Below are 19,599 nucleotides of genomic sequence, written 5' to 3'. Positions count from 1 at the left end.
GTTGTACTGTAGCCACTCCTTTGTTATCTTGGCTGTGTGCTTAGGGTCGTTGTCCTGTTGGAAGATGAACCTTTACCCTAGTCAGAGGTCCAGAGCACTTTGGAGCAGGTTTTCATCAAGGATGTCTCTGAACATTGCTGCATTCATCTTTCCCTCAATCCTGACTAGTCTCTCAGTTCCTGCTGCTGAAAACATCCCCACAGCATGATGCTGCCACCATCATCCTTCACTGTAGAGGTGGTATTGGCCAGGTGATGAGCAGTACCTGGTTTCCTCCAGACATGATGCTTGCCATTCAGGTCAAATAGTTCAATCTTTGTTTCATCAGACCAGAGAATTTTTTTCTCATGGTCTGAGATTCCTTCAGGTGACTTTTGGCAATCTCTAAGCGGGCCATTTACTAAGGAGTGGCTTCCATCTGGCCACTCTACCATACAGGCCTGATTGGTGGAGTGCTGCAGAGATGGTTGTTCTTCTGGACGGTTCTCCTCACTCCATAGAGAAATGCTGGAACTCTGTCAGAGTGACCATCGGGGTTCTTGGTCACCTCCTTGACTATGGCTCTTCTGCCCCGATTGCTCAGTTTGCCCAGGCGGCCCGCTCTGGGAAAAGTCCTGGTGGTTCCAAACATCTTCCATTTACAGATGGAGTCTATCTGGCTTAACTAATAGAAAAAATAAACAAATAGATGATGTTTCTGTACCCTTCCTCAGATCTGTGTCTCAATACAATCCTGTCTCGGAGGTCTACAGGTTATTCCTTGGACTTCATGGCTTGGTTTGTGCTCTGACATGCACTGTTAACTGTGGGAACTTATATAGACGGGTGTATGCTGTTGTAGGTCCAAATCATGTCCAATCAACTCAATTTACTCACAGGTGGACTCCAATCAAGTTGTAGAAACATCTCAAGAATGATCAGTGGAAACAGGATGCACCCAAGCTCAATTTTGAGTGTCATGGTAAAGGCTGTGAATACTTATGTACATATGATTTTTTCCTTTTTTATTTTTAATAAATCTGCAAAGATTTCAAACAAACTTATTTTACATTTTTTGTCATTATGAGGTATTGTTTGTATAATTTTGAGGAAAATAATGAATTTAATTCATTTTGGAATAAGGCTGTAACATAACAAAATGTTGAAAAAGTGAAGCTCTGTGAATACTTTCTGGATGCACTGTATATCTCTTAGATTTTGGTGTCCCAGTTGGAGAAAATAGCAAGTAAAAAAAAATAATAATATAGTGTATACAATTGCTACATAGGTCATATTGTAATTGAATGTTATTAGAAATTGCCTTTCCTTTTCAATCTGCAGCAATGTAATTTTATGTGTACAGACCCCCCCAGAAACATAATTTCCTGTTTATGTGATTGGCTCACTGATTTTCCCAAAAGTCTGCACTAAGATACAAGCCAGATTTCAGGCATTCCCTGCAACAAAAATGTAATTTTTGGTGAGATACTCCAAGTAGAAAATCTAAAGGGATATAGACCCTAGAGTTTTCCTCATTAGAGCACTGCAGATGCAACAGTTAATTAATAATTATGAAACTACTCCTATTAGATTCACTTACCACATGGACACAGACAAAGACATAGGGATTTCTTCAGAATAACAAAAGGTGGGAGTCTGCAACAAAGTTTTTTAAAAATCCTTTCGATGTACATTAACCGGTTCCCAAGCAATGATCACTGTATAAATGTCAATGGTCCCAAAAATGTGACAAAAGTGTCCAATCTGTCTGTTGCAATACCACTAAAAATCGCAGATCACCGCTATTACTAGGCAAAAAAAAAATGCCTTAAAAATGCTATAAATCTTTCCCATAGTTTGTAGACGCAACAAAGTTTGCGCAAACCAATCAATATACCCTTATTGAGATTTTTTTTATACCAAAAATATGTAGAAGAATATATTGGCCTAAACTGATGAAGAATTTTTTTTTTTTAATTTGGGAGATATTTATTATAGCAAAAGTCAAAAATATTGTTGTTTTTTTTTCTAAATTGACTCTCTTTTTTGTGTGAATAGTGCAAAAAATAAAGACCTCACAGGTGATCAAATACCCCCAAAAGAAAATGGAAAATTTATATCAAATACTTACCTTAATTTTCCTTTCCTGATGGACTCCATGGCAGCCTATGTATGGGTTAATCCCGCCTCTCATACCTCATAGGACCCCACTCCCATAAATCTTTGCTTCTAGCCAGAGACTGTGTTCTGTAACTTAGCCTACTCCAGCAAACGGGAGGGAACTCCTGCTGCCATGGAGTCCATCAGGAAAGGAAAATTACGGTAAGTATTTGATATAAATTTTCAATTTTCCTGACAGACTCCATGGCAGCCTACGTATGGGAAATAACTAGCCATACACACCCGGGTGGGCAATTGGCACCGTCAACAGATAAGACATTCAAACCAAAATTAACCGAAGACAAGGACGCTGGTTCTACACAATAGTGCTTCATAAATGTATTGATTGACGACCATGAAGCCGCCTTACAAATCACTTCTGGAGAAACGTGACGGGCAGCCGCCCAGGATGTAGAAACGCTCATAGTAGAATGAGCTGTCAGCGCTTCTGGAGGAGCCAAGCCCCTAGCCTTATAAGCCCCTTGGATGGCCTGAACGATCCAAGCTGCAATAGTTCGGGAAGAAGCACGTAAACCCTTATTCTTTCCGTAGAAAAGGATGAACAGATTTCCGGAAAGGAGCTGTGGCTTTCAAGTATTGTTTCAAAACGTCCCCAAAGTCCAAAGGATGAATACCAGAATCTTCAGAGGCCTGAAAGATTGGAAGCACAATCTCCTGATTTTCATGGAAAGCGGATGACACCTTCGGATTTGACCCTAACATAGGGATCAAAACTGCTCGATCAGGGAAGAAAGTGAGAAACGGCTCCTTACAGCCCAGAGAACTGATCTCTGAAACCCTCTTAGCTGATGTAATGGCTACTAGGAAGGCAGTTTTACAAGAAAGTTCTTTAATAGATACTTGATCCCCCTGATGTAAATCTTTCTCTGAAAAGTAATCCAGGACAAAGGGGAGATCCCACTTAGAAAACCTTGGTCTGAGGTCTGAGCCTCATTGCTCCCTTGAAGAACTGTTTTGTGAGAGGGTGCTTGGCCCAGGAGACACCTGAAAAGACAGATATTGCGGAAACCTGGACCCGCAAGGATCTTCGGGTCTTTACACGAACCGTTGATTGTGGACACATAGTCTGCAAATTTTCACCAAATTCTCTGATAGACCCTGTTGGTACCTGGTCTTCTAGCATTCAGTAAAGTAGCGATTGCCGTGTCGGGACAACCTAACGCTTCCAGCCTTTCCCTCTCAAAAACCATGGCATCAGATGGAGCTGGGATGGACATGGGTGAAGAGTCGTTCCCTGTGACAAGAGATCCGGTCTGGAGGGCAGAGGAACTGGATCCTGGAAACTGAGCTGCAACAAGAGTGGGAACCACGGCCTGTTGGGCCAATACTGAAGAACCGCTATTACTTTGACCTCTTCCCACCTGAGCTTCGCCAGAAATCGGAGAATGATCAGAGTCGGGGGAAAGGCATAAGCCTTGTGGAATCTCCACTGGTCTGTCAGGGCATCCACTCCGAAGGCCCGAGGGCAACGACACCTCGTGTAATATTTCTCCAGTTTGAAATTGCACGGGGAGGCAAACAGGTCCACTTCCGGTAGGATCCCCAGAGACAGAATCCAATCGAATACCTCGCTGTGGAGAGACCATTCGTTGTTGTCCAGGGAGAATCTTGAAAGAAAATCTGCCTGGACATTTTGAACTCCTGGGAGATAAACCGCCGTCAGATCCCTCAGATTCGACTCGGCCCAGGAAATAATTGGGCTTACTTCCCTCAGTAAAGAGAGACTGCGAGTGCCCCCCGTCTTTTGACGTAGGATACAGCTGTTGTATTGTCCATTCGAAGGAGAACTGAAGCTCCTGACGCCAGGTGAAGAAAGGCTTGCAGCGCTTGAAAAGCAGCTCGTAGTTCCAGCACGTTCGATACCACACTCTGGACAGGGAAATCCCAACTGCCTTGGGCTACTTCCGAGAGACAGAGAGCACCCCAACCTCTGCTGCTGGCATCGGTTGTCACTGTGACCCAGGAAACAGGTGCTATGGAATGACAATGAAGGAGATTTTTCCGCTGTAGCCACCAAGGGAGGCTCTTCCGCATGGAAGGGGTTATCCGGACGAGATGATCTCGAGCCCTTGGATCCCACTGTTGGAGGAACCCTTTCTGAAAGGGACGCATTTTCCATTGTGCCCACTTCACCATAGGGGCTGTGGCTACAATAGTGCCGATTATCTTTTGACATTGAGAGACTCTGAGGAGAGAAGATGACATTGCAAGCCGAATCCTGTTTCAGAACACCGGAATTTTCTCCAGGGGTAAGGAGATGGTGCTCATTACCGTGTTGAACTGGGCTCCAAGGAAGATTAGAGACTGCGTTGGCTCTAGATGGCTCTTCTCCTTGTTCAGGAGCCAGCCAAACTCTGTTAGGGTAGAAATAACCTGTTCCCAATGAGACAACAGTTGCTCTTTGTCTTGAGAAAGTAGGAGCAGATCGTCCAGGTAGTGATGTAACCGGATGCGTCTGAACCTGATTAAAGCCACGACCGCCAGTAAGAGTTTTGAAAATACTTGAGGCGAAGTGGAAAGCCCGAATGGGAGACATGTAAACTGAAGATGCACCTGATCTACTGCAAACCTGAGGTACTTCTGGTAATCTTCTGCAATCGGTACGTGGAAATAGGCATCCTTGAGGTCTATGGAGATAAACCAGTTTCCTGGTTGAATAGCCTGGCGTATTGTCATCAGAGACTCCATTTTGAATTTTTCCTTTTTTATGAAGGAGTTTAAATGTGTCAGATCGATGACCGGTCTCCAGGAGCCATTCTTTTTGAGGACCATGAAAAGAGGGGAGTAAACTCCTTGAAATCTTTCCTCGGCTGGAACCAGGATGGCGGCTCCTTGAGCCATCAATGATTCTGTGTATGATACGAGAATCTGTCTTTTTTCTTCTGAATGGGGAAGAACCATTGGGATAAACTGGTGAATGAGTGGATTGTTGAAGACCCATGAATGTCCCGAGGAGACTGTTTTGATGGTCCAGTAGTCCTGAATCTAGGCTGCCCAGACGTGCTGAAAACGGAGTAAACGAGCCCCGACTTGCTCCATCTGGACAGACCCCATATCAAAAAGACTTCGAAGCCTCCCCACCACCAGAGGAAGAAGCTTTTGAGGACTTTTTACCTGAAGGCTGGCTTCTTTTCCAGTTTTTCCTAAACTCGTGTCCAGGTCTGTAACGACGTGCGTCCCTAGCATGTTCCAGTTCTTGTCTGGGGAGAACTCTTCTCTGACCCACGAGACGGCGATCCTGGGGCAGAAAACCCGATTTACCCCCGGTAGCACGGGTAATAGCTGAGTCAAGTTTGTCCCCAAAGAGGGAAGATCCCTCGAAAGGAATTTTACACCATGCCTGCTTAGAGGCAGGATCCGCAACCCATGGGCGCAACCACAGGGCACGTTTAGCCATGACCGAAGAGAGCATTACGCGAGCTACCAGACGAATTATGTCCAGGGATGCCTCCCCCAGGAACGCCGAGGCCATCTTCAGTTCATGCACTGGTGAACTCTTGACCAGCTCTTCAGAAATGCTTCCTAAGGTCGTACCTATATCATCAGTCCATGATTCAATGGCCTTAGATAACGCAGCAAGGGCTAGGGCTGGTTTACAAGCCATGCCTGCAGTAATGTAGATGCGCTTGAGGTCTGTATCTATCTTCCTTTCCAGACCATCTTTGAAGGAAACTGAATCTTCCAGAGGGAGAGTAACATGCCTCACCAACCTCATCAAAGCGGCATCAATAAGAGGGGCCGACTCAAGATGATTGACCTCATCGCTCTTGAAAGGATAAATTTTTGCTACCTTAGAGATCGAGGAATTTTTCCTCCCAACCTTGTTCCACTCAACAGAAATAATTTCACCAAGTTTTTCCAAAAAAGGAAAATTTGGGCGGTCTTTCTTGAGATGCTTGAAGTATTTCCTCTGCTTAGAGGGAGCTTCCACTGGTTCATCCTATTTTAAAGCATCTTTGACTGCTCTAACCAGGAATGGAACCTGAGAAAATTCAAAACCTGCGCCAGGTTCATCCGTCTCCACCTCGCTATCGGAGGATCCACTAATAGAACGACTGTGATGAGAGGGACCTGGAGCCTCAGGATCAACCACCTCAGTAATTAGGGCTGGAAGCGAAGGAGGATTGAAAGTATGGCTGGAATCTGACTTGTTCATGGATTCTTGGATCACCTTCCTGACCAGAGCCTCCACATGCTGATCCTCAGATCCTCTTTCCTTCATAGCCCGAGAGTAACATAACTCGCAGAGAGATTTACCCTCTGGGACCTGAGTTTTACATCTCCAGCAAGTCCTTTCCACAGAACAGCTGGAATGGCGGTAAGAATGGTGTCCAGAACCAGACTTTGAGCCTTCCCTCCTATGTCAGGAGGATGATCCGGTATGTCTAGTGCTTGAAGATGAATGATGGCGTTGTGACCTAGACTTGTCACTATCACCGTGTGTCAAGACGTGAGATTCAGACCTAGAAGGGCTGAAAAAAGAGGATAAATGGTTAACTTGCTCCAGAAACCCAAATACAAACAGGCAGAGGGAAAAAAAATCCATCCTACCTGTGGCATAAGGGTTGGCCACTAGGGGGCGGTGACACATCCATCGCAGCAGAGATTTAAACGGCTAAAACAAACACAATTCAAATAAGCATGTAAAAGGTAGGAAAATAGAGAGAGCAATGATATGCACATTACCGCACAATAATACTCCCCCCCCCCCCCCACCTTGAGTAGAAAAGCCACAAGCACGGGAAGTAGCTGCCTTGCTTGGAAACCTTCCAAAGCATAGCTGTCTCTGACAGCTATTTAAATCTGCCGCCATGATGATGTCATTACATTAGCAGCGCACCTGCGCTATAACTACCGCCACTCCTACGGCGTCCGCGCGCATGCGCGACTGCCGCCATCTTGTCCCAACTGCGCACGCGCCAACCAAGCCTCGATCTCATTCGAAGCCACGCAGCTGCACAGAGAGAGCGAATAGCGGCGGACTGGATCGCAAAGCGTTCCAGCCGCCATGGCTACACCGGAGCAGGTAAGGACAAACAAACACACAAAAACAGGCTGCCATGAGAATGTTATACATCACCACACTGAAGCCAGCACAATCCATCCTGGGACTGGGAGGGTCGATACACTCTCTGCACGATCGGCACATTAATAAAGGGCCTCCCGCTAATAGCTAGGACGAATGGCCATGATGCAATCTGTCAACAAATGGATGACTTTAAGATCTTCACAGCATCGCTCTTCAGTGCCTGTGTCCTCCCTGCTAATAGCTGGGAAATATGGACTCCAAGAATAACCGCCATCATCATCAACGTGGAAACCACCAGGATAGGATTAAAGCTTCCGAAAGGTAAGAAAACACCTTGGTCCTAGGAGGAAGACAAAAAAGGAACACAGTCTCTGGCTAGAAGCAAAGATTTATGGGAGTGAGGTCCTATGAGGTATGAGGGGCGGGATTAACCCATACGTAGGCTGCCATGGAGTCTGTCAGGAAAAATCTATTTGTGGGGAAAAAAGGCGCAAATTTTGTTTGGGTGCAGCGTTGAACGACCGTGCAATTGTCAGTTAAAGCGACGCATATTGTAAAAAGTGTTCTGGTCAGGAAGGGGGTAAAATCTGCTGGGGCTGAAGTGATTAAACACCCAGAGGGGAATGTTTTTTCTCAACAATAGTGGAGTTACTCTTTATCTGTTTTTTTTGTTTCCATGTTCCTTACTTCATATTTTTCTCAATCCGTAATCTATATTTATTTGCAGATCAAGCTGTTTAGCCAAAGTGAGAATGACAGGGTTGGGACAAACTAGAACACTGCCAGGAATGTTTACAATGGTCACCTTTTAGGCTGGCTTCACCCTATGCACTTCCGTTTTCATGCATATTTTATGTTACATAGTTACGTTGAAAAGAGACGCAAGTCTTTCCGGTTTAACTAATAGAAAAAATAAACAAATAAAATCTCCATATGCTGGCCTAGTTCTTGTGTTTTAACAAACATTTTCATGCATGTAGACATGTTTTTTTAAATTATGTGCTCAGCATCTAGGAAAGTGTGAGAAGAGCTTTCCAGTTTCCAATGTAGCTAGGCAAAGGGCACATGATGTGTTGTTGGGAACAATCTTAGTAATTATAGTTACATAGTTTGTCATTTTGAAAAGAGACACAAGTTCATCAGGCATTTACAACCATGCATAACAATGCATGTATCCAGCAGTTTCAAGTACTCCAATTGACTTTCATGGGCCCCTTTGATGTACATTGATGGATAAAAAGGTGCACTTGAATGGGATGCCAAGTAACATGTTTTGATATGTCATGCAGGGCCTTATTTAAAAGAGAAGCATGGGTTTTTTGTTTTGTTTTTAATCCTACTTACATAAGTGGATGCAGCATGGCTCCGATGCTGGATCTGTCCCCCGGTGCCTCTAACACTAAGAACCGAGTGATCGAACACTACCAATTGCTCAGTTCTCACAGCTGCGTGAGCAGAGAGCTGGTGACTGTCAGTCAGCGTCTCTCTGTCCTGCCCCTCCTCACTTACTGGAGCGCTGAACTGTGGAGGGGGTGGAAGCAGCTGGATCAGGCTCTCAGCGGCTCACTGAGAGGCTGAGCCAGGTTCGGGTACAGGGATCTGGGCGGATCCTATCTCTATGGTTGTGATGATGCCAAAGCCTGCACTGACCCTGTGACGTCAGCAGAAAGCAGACTTCAGTCTCTCAGGACCTCTTTGCTGAAAACGGGTCACAGGAGTGCAAAACAAACTGCACTCCTGTGATCGACAGGAGAAGTACAGCCAAATGAATTTTCCAATTCACAAAGCATCTGATAAGCCCGAAGCGGGGACCTACTAAACCGAGGGTACTACTGAGCTGAGAAATGTCTGAATGGGAGATCTACTGAGTCAGGAAACTGATGAGCTGGAGATTTGCAGAGCAGTGATGCTAATAGACCAGGAAACTGGGGTATTACAGAGCCACCAAAATCACCAAAATAAGAAAAATAAAAAAATAAAAACAGCTACCACACCAACACCTAACCATGCCTCAAATCTGGTTACTTTTTTATCATCGCTTCCCATTTAAAAACACTTCCCCTTTAAAAAATAGAAAACCAACACACATAGGGCATTTGCCAAGCTTCATTAACGCCTCAAAAATGCATCACATAAGTATCAAAAGCACATAAAAAATGCATGTTAAAGCGGTAGGCGCTGTGTTACTAATAAAGTAAAAAAGAGCCCTTTCTGTTTCTGTTGACTGATACTGCCTGGGCAGCTTAGCTTTGTGACCTTTGGTCAAAATAAGGTTAAATCTTCTGGCGGTTTATATTTTTTCTCAAGCCCTGTCAATTTTGCTGGACAGATTTGTCTACATGTAAGTGTGGAGAAAATGATAAATGCATACATATAAAATAAAGGAATTTATATACTAAATACTATCGGTATTAACCTTATGTAGTCTCTAAAATGGAATGATTTTTTCACAATTATATTTTATGATTTTTAATGAGGGCTGTACTTAAAGTGGGGTGCCCCTTAAAAAAAAAAAAAAAAGTCAGCAGCTACAAATACTGCAGCTGCTGACTTTTAATAATCGGACACTTACCTGTCCCAGGGTCCAGCGATGCGGGGGAATGAAGGTCCGCTCGTTCCCTGCTCCGCTCGGCAGCACCAGCATTCTTACTGTGGGTACTCACTGCGCATGCGAGGGCAGCTCAGTGTGCCGTGATACACTCTGTAGTCATCTGGGACCTCTTATGCGTCATAAATGACTGACTGCACTGAGGGTAAGTGATGTCAGGTGCCCGGGCACTGAAGGAGGCAGACTAAGAGGGATCCCCTAGCAACAGGCATTTAGAGGTAAGTTACATTTTTTTTTAGAATTTTTTTTTTCTTTTTTTTAGGAAATGTCATCATATTATTTTGGGGGGGGGGGGGGGGGCACCACTTTAAGGTAATGCATATGTGGACATTCATTTATTATTAACCTACATAGATCGTTCAAATTTTTAAATGTTGGTAACTCTTTCTCTATAGTAACCCTTCTTTTTCATTGCAAATAAATAATGAATTCCAAGCAGAAAAACATGCCATCATGGAGTTCTTGATAAAGGAGGGGTGCGGGCTCTCCAACAACCACAGAAGGCACACAGACATGATACATTGACAAGAATCACCAATAGCAAAACATTGCCCATCTCAATGTGTCATCTCCATAAACATTCTGTAGCTTCTTGTGGATTTCGAACAGCCTGCACCCCTTCTTTGTCAAGAACTCAATAATGGTGTATTGTTTCTGCCTGGAATCAGGGCCGGTGCTACCACTAGGCAAACTAGGTGGCCGCCTAGGGCGCACTGCTGACTAGGGCACCCCGGCCATTGGTGTTTTTACTCTTTTCTCTCTGCAGCAAGCAACTAAGTCTCAGCATCAGCAGGCAGCTGCTGCTCCATGCGCACATAGTGTCAGAGGCGCAGTGGCAGCAGAGGACTTTGTCTGTGTCCCAACTCCTGAATGAATGGAAGCAAGCAAACATTCATTGGTAGGCTGCATTTGATGGGTGCTGGTGAGGCTGCATTTGATGGATGCTGGTAGGCTGCATTTGATGGGTGCATGTGAGGTTGGACTTGATGGGCACTGGTGAGGCTGAATTTGATGGGTGCTGGTGAGGCTGCATTTGATGGATGCTGGTAGGCTGCAATTGATCGGCGCTGGTGAGGCTGCATTTGATGGGCACTGGCGAGGCTGCATTTGATAGGCGCATGTGAGGCTGAATTTGATGGGCGCTGGTGAGGCTGCATTTGATGGGCACTGGTGAGGCTGCATTTGATGGATGCTGGTAGGCTGCATTTGATGGGGACTGGTGGGCTGCAATTGATGGGTGCTTCATTAAAAAGATGGGGTATACAGGGGCAGGGCAAAGGGGTGGAGTGAGGGGTGGAGCCAAGGGGAGTGGCAAAATGAGGTTTCACCTAGGGTGTCAAAAATCCTTGCACCGGCCCTGCCTGGAATCCATTATTTACCTGCAATAATAAAGGAGAAGAAGAATGGTTACTATAGAGGAAGAGTTACTCTACCGACAAAAGAAATCTGTAAGTTAATAAAATCATTATGCCCACTTTTGCATTATGTGGGGTACAGCTCTCGCAAATCCCATAGGGGCTGATGTATGAAAAGTCTGCAGTAAGAAAACGTTCTTGTTGTCCAAAACAACCAATTAGCTTCTAGCTATTATTTAGCAGTGTAGGTTTGGAAATGAAATCTAACTTCAGATTTCTTGCTAAGGGCAATGTGAATCTTCTCTTACAGACACATTCCTACATCACATCAGCCATACCAAGTTGAAAAGTTAAGATAAGGCTGTGAACAGTCATTCTATTCAAAACAGAATTCCAATCCCAGGTGTTAAAGCAATAAAAATATGTAGTTATTTTAGTGCAATTTTATTCTATTCTATTTTCCATATGAAAAAATAAAGTCTGCTCAAAGGAAAGCCTTTAGAAGTCAGGAGAAAATGCATAGTAGTATTAGGTCTATTCATACCAGAATGCAGAGCATGCATTTCTGTGCCCTGGGTCAAACTGCATTAGAGAGTCAATATGAATGGGCGGTAACACATCTCAAAGCGCAATAAAAAAAAGGTCCTCCTACTTTTTGCCATGCACACTTGGAGTTGCATTGGGGTGCCATTCCGTTAACGTGTACATTGTTTCCCATATGTTTTTGCAACATGGTAGTGTAAGCAGGCCCTTAAGCATAGTTCATAGCAGGAATGCATGCTTTAATACACCTTTTGTGTTGACGTACTTTGACATGTATTGATATGCATTGCATTAAGAGTGATTTGAATGACAAAATGCAGGTCAACACAACCAAGGGACAACATAAGAGATCTTCCCCAATACATTGTAATACAATGCAATAGATTGATGGGAAAAGGTTCTATAAACACAGTTTATTTTCTCTGTGTTTTGCTATGTTTGAAAATGAAAATACAAGAAAAAACAAGGTACCATGCAGGCATTCCAAGGAAATTGCACTCAAGGTTGTGTCATGTTCACATGAACCAGATGACGTTTCTAACTGTCTTTCTTCCAGAGTGAGAAGAATAAATGTGAGAGTCATATTGGTTACTAGGGCAGTACTGTCCTTAACAACCAGCATGGTTGTTAAGTGGTGGGTGGCAGCTGTGTCCTTAACAACCATGACTCATCTGCTGTCAGCAGTAAACCTCACTGACAGCAATATGTAAACAAAAGAATTGCCAGCATTTAAAATACAGTTTAAAAAAAAAACAGCGCAGGGGTTCCCCCCAATCAATACCAGGCCCTTCGGGTCTGGTATGGATTTAAAGGAGAACCCCACACTAATTTTCTTTTCAAAAATAGCATGGGGTCCCCCAAAATCCATACCAAACCCTTATTTGAGCATCCAGCCAGCTGGCCAGGAAAGGAGGGGTGAGAAAGCGCCTCTCCCCCGACTGAACTATAACAAGCCACATGCCCCCAACATGGGGGGGCTGTGGTGATTGCGTCATAAGGGGGGTGTCTCCTTGTGACGTTATCAGGTGGCCCCGCCCCTCTATTTATTTTGGGTGGCATTGGAGCTGTCTTTGGGAGCCAAGCATCGGTGCAGGTCGGGTTGTTCTTTAGGTCAGCAGCTGGCGTTTATCATCATTGACGCTGAATCTACTTTGGGGGACAGGTTTTTTTTGGGGGGGGGAGGTTTGAAGAAAGGACTTGTCAAAGACTGTTTTGTTTTTATTTACTTTGCACTTTTTTTGGTCAATGAGTAGGGGTATGTACCCCATACACATTCACATGTGGGCCGGCTCTGGGGGCTCCCTAGTTAAAGGGGACTTCCAGATTCTGATAAAGCGCCCTGCCCACAGACCCCCCACAACCATCACCCAGGGTTGTGAGGAAGGGGCCCTTGTCCCCATCAACATGGGGACAATATGCTTTAGGGGGATTGGGAGGGGGACCCAACTCATGTTTTTTTCAATTTTTTAAATGCCAACAATTCTTTTGTTTACATTCTGCTGTCAGTAGGGAAACCCACTGACAGCAGATGAGTTATGGTTAAGGATGCGACGGCCGCTCCACTCCTTAACAACAATGCTATTTACTGGTTGTAAAGGACGCCAGTGGGTGCCGGCTCCTTAACAAGTAGTGCTAATTGAATATATTTTTTGAGTAATGCGTTGCTAGACCATGACTTATTCAATGAATGTATTTATTTAATTTCGTGAATTGACTTTAGAGTCAGCTTATGCGGTATTTACCATGCATTTTTTACTAGTATGGTAAATACCGCATAAACTGACAGTGAATTGACATTATGAATATCGAATGAGATAATTGGAAAAATGTGTTACATGATCCAATTATCTCATACCATATTCTTTAGTAAATTAAGCCCACCCTCTTAATGAGGTTTTTAGTTAGCTGTTTACATGAGAAATATTGCTCCTTTGGTACAAAGGCATATAGTGAGTTTGATCTTTTTTCTCCTATCAGGATGGGATGCACTCCCACTTACAGCTTGCTCCCCTTTCACCCTCTGACCTGGGTGCTGAGATTGTGGACAGCTGGCCACGACCGCTGCAGAGCTTCGCTGCGCTGCAGAGTCTTGCAGGGACGGCCTGCATCTTCCTTCGACACAGCATCGCAATCACACAGATCGTATGTATACGGAATTGTGTTTGGGGGTTTGGGGGCAGAATATTGTAAGCAGTCCTGGCATTTACATAGATTTAAAAAAAATACAAAGATTTCAAATAAAATATTACTTTATTGGTCAAAAAAGTATAATAATGTGTCAAGAAGGAAAGACCATGTATTGGTAAATACCATAGACTTCATCTATGGCAAAAATAGATTCCAATTAGAGAGGATTTCTCTCGGGGATATCAGTCACATGGTTCGATCAAATGATTTGTGCATTTTTTGCATACCAATTTCCCTACCTCTTACCCAAGATAAGTGGCACTGAGAGCATATGGTCATTTCTCCCTTTCTTTCCCACTCCATTCACAAAACATGTTTAGGACCATGTTGGCTTCTGGACACGCCACTGGTCCATGGGAAGTCAATGGCCACCCTGACTAAACTAATTTGTGTAATTTAAGCTTTCAAATACACCTATCACCAGTGAATTATCTAGGCGGTCATTACTGACTTCTGCCTTTGAGAATGTTTGTTCCCTGGCTGTCATTCTCATTTATTGGCTTCAGTGTTTTTGCAGTTGCTACCTGGAATAAGTACAGAGATAAGAAATCGTTCCACTCATTTATGGCATGCATTTTCTGGGCCTGTGACTCAAAAAGTAGGCAGTAGCCAGGCAACTAGAATTTTCAGGAGGCCAGCAATAGCATCCCCCCTGCTTTACTCATGACAGTTGCATTTTAAAGCTAAGCTACTTGTTAGGGTTGTCACCTGTTCGGGATTCACCCAGACAGTTCAGGTTTGGAATCATGTGTCCAGATTTCAGACTGTCTGAGACCTTGAAACATTATTTAGACCAGACTATGGCTTCCCAGCAGGGTTACTGGCTGCAGTTGTCTAAGCTGAGAGTGTCTGTTATACTTTCTTTCACACTGCACAAAGCCAGCACTAACAGCCCCCCCAAACACACGCACAGATGGGAAAGTAGAGAGGGCTCAATCTGCACCTCTTTCTCCTGCCCCTACCCCTCTTTGTCTGACCACACTCCAATCCACAGCGCTGTACCATAGAAAAGGAAAGTGGGGACGGGAAATTTGAAGCCCACCAGGCTCAGATACATCTGGATGAGAGGGGCTGACTGCCAAGGGGTGAGTGAGCACACCATCTATCCCTGTCTGTGACTGAAGTCTCCCCCCTCCTCCCTTCTCTCTCCTGCCTCTAAGTGAGTATGCTAAGGTAAATAAAGGTTCTCAGAGCACTCATTACATCAGAGCTACCCTTTACACCAGAGGCCACAGTGTTCCCACTTACATCAGAGTCCTCTCGGTACACCAGAGCATTCCTTGTGTTAGAGTCCCCATAGTTCTCCCTTAGGCCTCATGCACACGAAACGCAGTTAAACGCGTGTTCAGATGCAGTTGGACACTTTTTTCAAGTGCCCCTGAACTCATTCAATGTTATCCTATGTGTCCATGCACACAGTCTCGTTTTTTGACGTTTTTATGCAGTTGCGTTTAACCTTGTTTTTCCAGAAGCAAAAAAATGGGTTCAGACGCAAAAATGTCCACGTTTCAGACGCAAAACATGGCTAAACACGGCACCCGCGTTTAACCGCGTTTGCGTTTATATGCGTTTTTAAAGGAACCCAATTTTTTGGACCTGAAAACTCAGAAATATGATCTGAGAATGACATTTTGCGACCCGACTTTGGGGGCCCATATCTTGGGGCCAATTATTTCCAGGATCCCCATATTCGGTATGCAGATACTGTGTATCTAGCTCTACAACATATCCAAATTCGGGGGTTCCTATCACTAAGTGACCCCGAGATAGGGGGCCCCACATTCGAGTCACAAAATGTCATACACTTTTCTGCATTAGAGTTACATGGCCTCAAAGTCAACTGTGACCATCTGCGGCAATGTAATTTGGTCATTAGGGTTGGGTGTTATGGTAAGTGGTTATCCGTTAGGGTTATTGTTTAGGATTAAGGGTTGGATTAGGGTTAGGGTTGTTTAGGGTTAGGGTTAGTGTAAGGGATACGGTTAGCTGTTAGGGGTAGGGTTAGTGTTAGGGGTTAGGGTTAGTGGTTAGTGTTAGGGTTAGGATGAAGGGTTAGGGTTAGGATTCTGGATATTTTAATAAGGCATTAAAAAATATTATACTACCATATACAGCAGCAAAGAATTAAAATATATTAATCAGTACATATTTCACGAAAAAAATATATAAAAAAATTGGCCAAATAAATTTAAAACAATTATAAAAAATCAAATTAACATAGATTTGCTTTTAAATAAAACAATTTGAAACTAGAAAAAATGAATAAAAACATATATTAAGATTAAAAAATAAATAATTAACTATTTTAATATTGTTTTATATTACAAATAATGAAAACATGTTAAAAATTGCCACAAGAAAATTGTAGATATTTTAAAAAATTGGATAATTTGCTATAAATAGACATTATTTTTTTAAAAATAAAGGACAGAGAAAAAAATTCATCTGTACATCTATAGATAAATATATTTTATAAATATATACACATACCTGATCGTTACCAACAGACGTTCCTCTGGTGACACACTGTTTCTCATATTGGTGTCCACGAATGTCAGACCAGGTCATACTTTTTCTAAGAGCAGATCAAATGTGACAATGGACATCCGGCTAAAATTAAAAAACTTGTCGGGGTAGGTACGCAGCTGCACATACATGTTTGTGAAATATCCAACGGAAATTCGCTGTCCCATCAACGGATGGGCCCAATATCGATGAGCTCTGACTATGGCCCTCTCACGAAATTTGCGACGACGTTGCTGTCTCATCAAGAGCAACATCAGGAGCATTTCCTGACATATTCAATATGGGATCCATTTCAAAATATATACCACAGAAAGAGAGGCAAATGCAAGTGTAAAACTGCTCTCTATGCTGCTGCTGCTCACTCTGATCAAAATAGCAGAAATAGTTAAAAAAAACATGCTTTGAGAGCTTGGGGAGGGTTTACATGATGTTATCTTTATAAACGCTTATAAACGCAAACGCGGCTAATCGCGTCTAAACGCGGCATGCAAACGCGGCAAAACGCACGTTTCTAAACGCGCGTTTCAGCTTTTTTTGAGCAGAGTTTTCACCTGCGTCTCGTGTGCATGAGGCCTTACACTATAGTCTGCAGAGTCCCCCTTACAGTGAAAGGGAAATCTGCGAGTTCAGATGTAAAAGGGGAACTCTGTGGACTCTGATGTAAAGAGGGACTGTGGACACTGATGTAAAGGGGGACTCTTGTGATTAACTTCATATGATTGGAAATTGTATTTAATAGCAACATCTATGCATAGTTTATCTATGCATACTATGAAAAAAAACTGCTGTGCGATGCTGAAGTGTTCAGATTTGACTTGAAGAAAAGGTGGCAATCCTACTACTTGTGGATGCAAAAAGGAAAAACTTAGTAGGTATTTCAGTGTCGGCCAAATGCCTCACAACTGCCAGGTAAAAAAGGGTATGGGAAACATGGTAAATGTTGCTTGCAATGTTCACGCTACCCTAGATATTCACTTGGACATTTCTCCTACTCTCATCTTTAAAATGTCAGTATGGCTGACAAGGAAGCCTTATTTTATAGTATTAAAACTACAGTTGGTTACTTTGCCCATTGGACATAATGGTGCTTTCTAAATCTGGTTTGCCGACTTAGCGGTCCTCCCAGCACTGATACTGTAGCAGAGTCACTATTTACTAACGATGTTTAGGGCCAGAGCCTAATAGCTTGCGCCTAATAGCTTGCAGCTTCTCCAAAAGACCCAGTTACTGCAGGGAGTCTTGGAGTACTCCAGTTCCATTGGGGTGGCGCTTTGTACTTAGGTCTTGAATCCCTCAAGCTGTTCCCCCTTGTTACCAGAGCTACATCATTTCACAGTGAAGAATGTTGCCTATGAGGATAATCAAAGGTAGTTGTGCTCTATACTATTTTACTGAAATACTGATTCTCAGTTTGATTCTCTGTTTTTATAGAGACTTATATAGACTATGCTTTGCAGCCACATGTGACCCTAATTGGCTCACAAGACATTACTGTCAAAAATCCATGTTTGTGCTGCTATCATTTATTTATGCAGCTTTCAATATCCTGAAGTGTTTCAGTGTTACTTCTAACTTTGTTACAGTTATCTCTGTCTGATCATTTGGCTGATTACCCATTCCATTAAGCTTGTTGTCAATAAACAGGATTGGCCATAACAAATACCCATATACACAGGGTCAGGTCAGGACTTGGGTGTCTGGGCCAAAAAATTGTGGGGTCTGATCCAATCGAGATAGAAGTGATGTATAGCCAAGCAGCAAAAATAGGGGACCTTGTGACCCACTTCGTTGTCAAAAAGTAGGGGGTGGGAGAATCCATTCTGCAATGGAACTGCAAGACATAGTGACAGAGATATGGCGGATGGAAAGGGGTCGAGTAGGATAGCCCAGCTGGGGTGATGCAGACAGATAGCTGCAGGAATAACTTGTAGGTGGACTGCTGTCCAAGAAAGTCAGAGTAAGCTTGCACAAGGCAGATAGAAGCAGCCCTAATTTGAAGTTCCATGAACTGTTAGAAATGACAAGTTTGGATGCACCTTTGGCTGTTGTAGATGGGAAACCAATGGGCCTGTCTGTAACCGAACAGACAGCTCCATGAGAGGTGGCCATCTATAGAAGGGATAACTCACCTAGAAACAGAGTAGGTGCAGACTGGAATACTTCTACAAGGTTAAGGAGAGAACGCCCCCATATGGATAAGGTGAATATTACCTCAGAGCTGGTAGAGTTGGGCAAGGAGGTGTCAAGTTGGGGCGTTTTCAGATAGACTGCCCCAACCATACAGTGAAAGCCTATGGCCTTGTAGGACTGGAGTGATGTCATGATGTCACTTCCAGTCCAGGGTGGAAGTAAACAATTAATTTTTTTAAAGCAAAAGATCAAAAAAAATATTTTTATCTTTTGCTTTTAATGGTAAAGAAGAGATTTTGGGTCTTTTTGACCCTAGATCTCTTCATCAAGAGGACCTGTCATCTCATAGTTAGTTAGGTTGAATAAAGACAACAGTCCATCAAGTTCAACCTGAGTGTCTACAATTGTCCCTATCCCTGTACATTGCACATTCAAATCGGTCCCTACGCTTAAGGAGCCCACAGTCTGTATAATCTGTATTTCTATTACAAGGAATGTTTACATTCCTTGTAATAGGAATAAAAGTGAACCAAAAAAATAAAGCAACAGTGTAAAAATAAATAAGAAAATTAAATAAGAAAAAATAAACAAATAAAAGTGCCCCATCCCTCAGTGCTCGCGCGCAGCAGTGAACGCATACGTAAGCTGCACACGCAAATGTAAAGGTGTGCAACACACATGTGAGGTATCGCCATGAACATTCATGCAAGGGCAATTAGTCTAGCGCTAGACTTCCTCTTTAACTTTAAACAGGCAACCTGTAAAGGTGTTTAAAGAGGCACCTTTGGAGATTTTTAAGTACCGTAGTTTGTTGCCATTCTACAAGCATGCACAATTTTAAAGCATGACATGTTAGATATCTTTTTACTTGGTGTAACATCATCTTTCATGTTATACAACAAAATTGTGGTTTATATTGTGTTTTTTTTTGTATTTATTAAAATGCGTTTGAAAATCCGATGCAAAAATACCATGTGACATAAAAATTGCAACCCTTTTATTCCCTAGGGTCTCTGCTAAAAAATATATATAATGTTTGGGGGTTATAAGTAATTTTCTAG

General features: G+C 43.2%; 1 protein-coding gene across 5 annotated transcripts in view; it reads left to right on the top strand.

Annotated features, from left to right (window-relative positions):
- LOC143930463 (calcium-binding protein 2-like) overlaps positions 1-19,599 on the top strand; it is a 167,276-nt gene that overhangs the window by 89,240 nt on the left and 58,437 nt on the right. For 3 of the 5 annotated variants that reach the window (XM_077454790.1, XM_077454789.1, XM_077454792.1), the window contains exon 2: positions 13,673-13,837. The exons of the other annotated variants lie outside the window; for them this stretch is intronic. In XM_077454790.1, the coding sequence (XP_077310916.1) occupies positions 13,673-13,837 (165 nt within the window). The remainder of the gene's footprint in view (positions 1-13,672; positions 13,838-19,599) is intronic. 5 annotated transcript variants of the gene reach the window in all.

This window comes from Lithobates pipiens, unplaced genomic scaffold (genome assembly GCF_037356315.1).
Source record: "Lithobates pipiens isolate NorthernLeopardFrog02 unplaced genomic scaffold, aLitPip1_a1.2 Scaffold_25, whole genome shotgun sequence".
In the NCBI taxonomy this organism is placed as follows: Eukaryota; Metazoa; Chordata; class Amphibia; order Anura; family Ranidae; genus Lithobates; species Lithobates pipiens.
The sequence above is the reverse complement of the archived record's forward strand: the minus strand, read 5'-3'. Positions and strand labels throughout refer to the sequence as shown.